We start from the raw sequence: 7850 nt of genomic DNA on the forward strand, positions 1-7850 counted from the left end.
ACAGATCTTTGTGTTGGGGGATCGCCAAAAACTCGGAACCTACAATCAAGTTACAAGACATTTTATGCTTTTGTTACATGAAGATACTAATTAATTAAGGAGTTCAAGTGAGGAACTCACTGAGTAGTCCAGTTCTCTGTCCATAAAGACGGCTTGTTGTCTTTGTTTGGACCAGGGAATGTATCGCCGCAATGTCGTCCGTTACAAGCATTGATCTGTTAAAAAGATTGAAGTTCTTGATTTAACATTTTGTGATTCATGTTTATATAATCATTAATATAATTGTTAAAAAAGATGACTTACCATAGGATCAGGAGCATCATTTTGCTTACACACAACCCATGGGATCCCCAAATCCATCGAGTGTACCAACTTAGATGCCCACTTAATGTACTTTAATCCATCTTCTTTATATGCTCGTTGAACTGCACTATACTCATTCTCTATCTGAATCCAATTCCCAATTTACAAAATGTTATGATTTATATATCTTACAAAAGTGTTTTGAGGTTTTATTCTTTATGTTTTTTTTTTTGTGGTCAATGTTACCTGTCCTAATATAATGGGACCTCCTTGTGAAGCAAAAAGCTTCTCCTTCTTCATCATGTCAAGTATCACCTTAACATACCTCTCTGTATGTTCCTACAACCAATAGTATTCTCCAATTTCTTTAATTGTTCCATCATCACACAAATATCCACATACACATATCATACATACACATATGTGTAAAGTAATAATATACCTTGAAAGGTTCATTATCGGTACGGAAGAAGATCCCGGGAACTTCTCTCAGCCAGTAAGGAAGTCCTCTGATGATTCATCATAACCATAACCATGAAACATGTCACATATATCAGAGGATTTAAAGTTTGAGAGAATCAAATTATAACATAATTAACAAAGAAACATACCCATGAGTCCATTCAGCTTGAATAAAAGGTCCAAGCCTCAAGGTTACATACATACCGTTCTTCTCAATCAATCTTATGAACTTCACCAAATCGGATCTACCCGAAAAATTGAACTGTGTCCCAAACAACAAACGAAAATTTCCTCAAAACAATGAGATGAATCTTCTCTCTGTTTACTTTTATTTTTTGTTAATATTTTACATTACCTTTCCCTGCTCAGGTTCATGCACGTTCCAAAAAACATATGTCTGAATCGTGTTCAACCCGCCTTGTTTCGCTCTCTTGATGATGTTTGGCCACATCTGAACAAACCCCACATCAGATATTCTCAAAAATCAAGTCAATACTAAAAGATAAAACTACTTTAACTAAGTATTGTATGGATGATATTTACTTCAGGAGTGCTACGAGGGTAATGTATGGAGCCAGAGTAAAGGAGTTCTCTATTTCCATTGATGATCAAAGACGTTCCATCATAAGTTACTTCTTTCTTTTTATCGACCGAAGTCGTCTTCTTCTCTTTCTCTTTCGCTTTGTCACTGCTTGAGAGAGCTACAGAGAAGGAGAGGATAATCACGAGAATGGCTAATAAAAGCCATGAATGATCAGAAGAATGTATTCTCATTTGACTACTTTTCTTTCTGTTTTTTTCTTTTTCTTTTTTCTTTTTCTTTTCTTATAGTTTTTTAAACCCACCCAAAGGGATCTCTTCTTTGTCGGAGGAATTATAAAAATGAGGAGAAGTCAAATAATAGACTCTTAAGAAAAAAGAAAAAGAAATAAGATGAATGTTTGGTAGAGAACATAAGGTTTCAGAGAAATTCACGCATCTTAGTTTGAGATTTCACTTTTTGTTTATTTCCTTATATTCTCCTTTCATTTTGTTTTCGTTGTTTCGTTATATTTCTATTTTTAGGGTTTTTGTTTGAAGAGCCTAATTTGGTGGGCAAACACACAATGTCTTCTCTCAATCAAAGGCTCTCACCACCAACATATATCTTTATTTCAATTTTTTGTTTTTATAAGCAGCACTTTTGGATCTTCATAAATCTAATAAGCTTTGTATAAATGTGGATTCAGTCCATGGGAGATGATCTAACAAAAGGTCCTTCAGATGATCACAGATTTTTTTTTTTCTTTTGAAAAATGTTACTATTCAAACTTTTAAATCTCATAACGGCTACTTGTAAAACCTTAAATCATCTCTAATAGGGATTAACTTCCCCAGATTACTTTTATTTAAAATTAATAAAATAATACAGAAAGAAAGAGAAAGAGAGAGAACATGCTTAAAGTATTTGGGGAAGAATCATTACTCAGCTTACTTTTACACTTGTCTCTTTCTCGTTAGTTAGTTATTAAAATATTAATATTTTTTTTTGAGTAAGACTGAAGAATTTCTCTAGTGTAGATGTTCTTATGTATGCTCCATTACATAAAAATGCATAAATGCTTTGACGGCATGGTTGAAGATTCAAGGCAAAGCAAAAAATATTTGGTAAGTAAAAAATGTGGCTGATTTTTGAAGTAATCAACTAATCACCTTTTCAGGGCAACAATTGAATTTGACAAACTGAATTGTGCATAAAACAGGGGAAACTGCTGATTTCGCCACAAACTTAGTTCTTTTATCATATTTATACACATAACTTTGAGTTGTATTGTAACTATATCAATTTTAGCTAATTTTTTTTTTCTACACGAATAATGAAAGTTAATTTAGTCAAAACCATCAAATCGACAAACAATGTTACTCTTCCGTAATGCATGCTGCGTTTGCATTTTAGGAAGTTGTGGGAGCATAATCCCATACTCGATGATCTTGGTGGTCGAACAAAAATCAGATCTCAAGAAAGAGTTTAACAAAAAAATGTGTATTACGGAGCTTTTGTCTTGAGAAAAAATACCCCTCCTAGGATTATAATGTTATGTATTTATACTAAAAAGTACAATTAATTTAGTAATCAGGCACAATTATTCTTCATAAATGCGTCCGTTTTGATCGTAGCATTTAAGCAGTAACGCTCGAATCTTCAAATTTGATATACAGTAGCTGTATATAATACACTATATAAGTGATACCATGCATCTTCGTTCAGTTCAATTTTTTGTTTATTATCCATCAATCCAATTGTATAGTAATTGTTTTGGTTAAAATTTATAACTTAATCATAGTTAGAGTTATCTATTTTTCTATATAATAATCTAAACTTTTATTTGATACTCCCTCTGTTTCATAATAAGTGTCATTTTAACACTTTACACACAAATTAAGAAAACATATTTAAATATCTCTTATACCCTTAAAATTGATATTGACTCTTGATATTCTTCAATGAATATGAGGTTAAAGTTGGAAATTTATGCTTAATATTACATTGAAAATCTAAAATGACACTTAATTTGAAACAAAAAAGTCAGGCCAAAATAACACTCTTTGTGAAACAGAGGAAGTATTAAATACAGAAAATATAAATATGTAATTATAAACTGAAATTAACCTGAATACTGAAAACAAATGTTCAAATTAAATAGCACTATCTAATGTGATGTTCTCCATCACAAAAATATTTCTACTGAAATCTAATTTTTTTTTTTTTTTTTTTTTTTGACAACAAAGTACAAGATCAACTCAAACGAGCCAATTTATAGGAAAGTCGTTCACATATGTAATTTGATGCGACTCAAGTCTAGTTTGACGCGCTAGCTTGTCAGCACTACCATTCTGTGAACGGGGAATAAAGACTACAGAGAATGATAAGAATTCTTCCTTATCATCTTCGATCACGTCCAAGTATGTCTTGAAGGCAGGCCACTCGGGAGGCGAAAACACCATCTTTACCAAATCAGATCAGTCTGTAAGAAAAACAACATTCTCATTACCTGCACCAATCATATACCGGATTGCCCAAATAAAAGCTTCCACTTCGGCATGAAGGGGCGATAAGCTATGACGAGAATTGGATGCACCCATAGTTGGGAATTCTCCATCAGAAGAAATGCAATGCCATCCTCTACTGATAAACTGATCTGATCCCTTCCAAGATCCATCCACAAAGCAACGGTATTTGCCTCTAAACCTATCAGTCACAGCCAAGGTTAAACCTATCAGTCACAGCCAAGGTATTAACCATAGGCTCAACCCCTGGTCTAGAGCCGCCCAGAGTCGATGATCCCAAGGCATCCTCCTGTGCCAAAAACCACAACTTTGACTGAAATCTAATTCTTTACCACGAATATAATTATATTGAAGATTTTTCTAATCTACACATTTAATATCTTGTGAACCATAATTTATCATTTGAAATACCCCACTAAGTCACTAACCATGTATCTAACATTGATAAATTAACAGAAAATTATTTATAAATTTTAAATTTTTACATTAAGAAAATAATGAAATTTAATTGATCATAAAGGTTAGCACAATATTGTTTCCGCCACTCTACTTTTGAAATATACACATTAATTAGTGTTTGACATAATAACGTGATATATACTATATACAAATGATATCCTCCATCATTCACACTATTACAATAGATATGCATTATAATGTTTAACTAGGTGATACCCGTACTAGATTATATATTTTGTTAGTTATTTTTTTTTGTAATTTGTATTTTTGTAATATAGTTTTTTATTTTGATTTATTTTCTTTGTTTATATAGTGTTTATTTGTATATTTGGGGTTATACAGAAAATTGGAAATCCTAATAGAGTAAGTAGTTTGTAAAATGTAGTTTTTCATGGAAACAGACACACCACAATAGTAGATAGTAGTTTTGTAAGAGGATAGACGGGAAAAGAGCCATTTCATACCCGTACACAATCCGAAAGTGCGAATTGCTACCTGTACAAATAAGGAGTGCCAATTTATACGTTTACCCTAAGACATTTCAAATTTCATACCTATACTCACAAAATTGAGCCAATTTCACAGTCCACGTTAACGGAATTAAGTCAACCGTTAGAGATGCTGACTCAGAGTCCACGTAAAATGCAAAAACGACGTCGTTTTGTTTTCTTCGAAAAAAAATTGTGGAAAAACCACACACTAGAGGTTCGAACCCATGACCTCTTCCGTATTTAGCATATGACTTAACCAATTTATCCCACAACAATTTTCGAAAGAATAATACAAACTTATTAATATAAACCTAAGGTAGCATCCATCGAAATCGAAAAAAATTGTGGAAATCCCCATTGCCGCAGGTCGAACTCAGGTACTCAAATACAGACAGCATAGCACTAACCAACTGATCCCACAACAATCCTTGGTACTAACACACAACTTTATCTTTATAAACCTATAAGGTATCTAAGTCCCAATTAAATGAATTTGAATTGGGGAAAAAATAAAAATCCTAGGGTTCTTCTTCTATCAAATATAACTGATAAATTTATAAATTTATATTTAAATTATAAATTTATAATTTATAACTGAGAATTAAATAGAAATTTATAAATTAAGTATAACTGAGAATATATTTATAAATTTATAAATTATCAGTTAAATGAAATGTTTAAAGTTTAAGGTTTAAGGTTTAAGGTTTATAAATATTTCATTTAATTTTTAAATATAAATTAATTTAATTTAAATATAAATATATTCTCAGTTATATTTAATTTATAAATTTATATTTAATTCTCAGTTATAAATTATAAATTTATAAATTTAACAGTTATACAAATTTATCTTTATATTCTCAGTTATATTTAATTTATATTAAATTTATAATTTATAACTGAGAATTAAATATAAATTTATAATTTATAATTTCATTTAATCTAATTTATAAATTTAATTTATAAATTTAAATTTATAAATATATTCTCAGTTATATTTAATTTATAAATTAATATTTAATTCTCATTTATAAATTATAAATTTATAATTTAAATATAAATTTATAAATTTATCAGTTATATTTGAGAGAAGAAGAAGAATCCTAGAATTTTTATTTTTCCCCTAATTCAAATTCATTTAATTGGGACTTAGATACCTTATAGGTTTATAAAGATAAAGTTGTGTGTTATTACTGAGGATTGTTGTGGGATCAGTTTGTTAAGTCCAAAGCTGTCTAAGATTGAGTACCTGGGTTCGACCCGTGGCAGTGGGGATTTCCATAATTTTTTTCGATTTCGATGGATGCTACCTTAGGTTTATATTAATAAGTTTGTATGATTCTTTCGAGAATTGTTGTGGGATAAACTGGTTAAGTCATATGCTAAATACGGAAGAGGTCGTGGGTTCGAACCTCTAGTTTTTGGTTTTTCCACAATTTTTTTTCGAAGAAAACAAAACGATGTCGTTTTTGCATTTTACGTGGACTCTGAGTCAGCATCTCTAACGGTTGACTTAATTCCGTTAACGTGGACTGTGAAATTGGCTCAATTTTGTGAGTATAGGTATGAAATTTGAAATGTCTTAGGGTACATGTATAAATTAGCACTCCTTATTTGTACAGGTAGCAATTCGCACTTTCGGAATGTGTACGGGTATGAAATGGCCCTTTTCCCGAGGATAGACACACCCTGCTTCCATGGCTTAATTTATAGTTTGATAAAAATACATGTTTTAACGGATTTAACTCAAAAAAATTTTATATTTTAAATTTTTAAGAATTAAAATATTAATATTACTTAAATATTTTATAGACTTTAAATATATTATAATATTTTAAACTTTCGACGGAGTTCAAATATTTATAATAATTTAATCATTCTATAAAAATTTAAATATTTATAATATCTTAAACATTTTTTAAAAACGTAAATATATTATAATATATTATAATATGTTTACTTTTTAAAAGTTTAAATATTTTCAAATATAGAACCAAATTAAACTGTTAAATTTGGATACCTGATAAATCAAGCTTCCTGCTCATTTGTACTCAAAACATTTTAGTCACATATTTATAGTGATTATGAACCATATTCCATAATATTTAGTCGATGTGGGATATACACCTTTTCTGTAAATTAGTTTACAACTTTACATATATATAATTTCTGCGTTTTTAATTCTTTCTATCTATACTACTCACAATTAATTACTAAAATTTTGTTAAGGAAATATTATAATATCGGAAATCAAGCAATTTAGTCAGATTTGGTAACTTGAATATTCGTTTTTAAAGATTTTAACTGAATCACTAAATATTCCTTTTAAAAGATTATCTGTTAAGATCAATCTCGGTAATTAAGGAAATATCCGAATTTTTGGTAATTAAAATTTATGGTTTTCATTTAAATACCTTAAAGGAAAATGAAATCAGAGTGTTTGCCTATAACGAATAACTCTGTTTGGGATCTTAAATAACTAATCTTGAATGAAATAATATACTGGATCCGAAAAATATTATTCTGGAATACAAACAGATCCGCGGGTTTTTTTCCTTCTGTAGTCGGATATTTTAGGATCCGCGTCCCGACCCGGCAATTTTTTAAGTGATCAACCAAGGGTATTTTCGTTATTTAAAGAAATCGAAACTATAGGTTAATTAGATTAAATTTTGTGATTCTCTAATCATTTTTAATGAAAAACCTACCAAAACCAAGTCATGATCCATTTTTACTCTAGAGAGTACTTCTGCTTTAATAGTATAGATTATAATATTCTAACATTAACAAATAATTAAACAGAAAATTATTTATGAATATTGAAATTGTGATCATTAATTTTGACATATATATATATATATATATCTTCTTATATAAAGTTTTGGTTTCAAAGTTAGCCATTAACATGATCACAAAGTTATTTTTAGTTTTTTTAAACTTTTATTTTTCTTAAGAAAAAAAAATTACCAAGAAACAGAACTAAGTTTGAGAAATATTTTTATTTTTATTCATTTATTTATTTATTTATTTTTGTGCACCCAAAAAGAGAATTTTTTTTTTTAAATTAGTATATGTAATACTAAATAA

General features: G+C 29.4%; 1 protein-coding gene across 1 annotated transcript in view; it reads right to left on the bottom strand.

Moving 5' to 3' along the window:
- The window catches only part of LOC104748761 (beta-galactosidase 13-like), a 6197-nt gene extending 4560 nt beyond the window's left edge, over positions 1-1637 (bottom strand). The window contains exons 1-8 of the mRNA XM_010470357.1: positions 1309-1637; positions 1121-1216; positions 915-1027; positions 746-812; positions 550-642; positions 304-447; positions 121-215; positions 3-39 (exon numbers count right to left, since the gene is read on the bottom strand). Of these exons, the coding sequence (XP_010468659.1) occupies positions 3-39; positions 121-215; positions 304-447; positions 550-642; positions 746-812; positions 915-1027; positions 1121-1216; positions 1309-1539 (876 nt within the window). The 5' untranslated portion in view covers positions 1540-1637. The remainder of the gene's footprint in view (positions 1-2; positions 40-120; positions 216-303; positions 448-549; positions 643-745; positions 813-914; positions 1028-1120; positions 1217-1308) is intronic.

The sequence above is a fragment of the Camelina sativa genome, chromosome 15, assembly GCF_000633955.1.
Source record: "Camelina sativa cultivar DH55 chromosome 15, Cs, whole genome shotgun sequence".
In the NCBI taxonomy this organism is placed as follows: domain Eukaryota; kingdom Viridiplantae; phylum Streptophyta; class Magnoliopsida; order Brassicales; family Brassicaceae; genus Camelina; species Camelina sativa.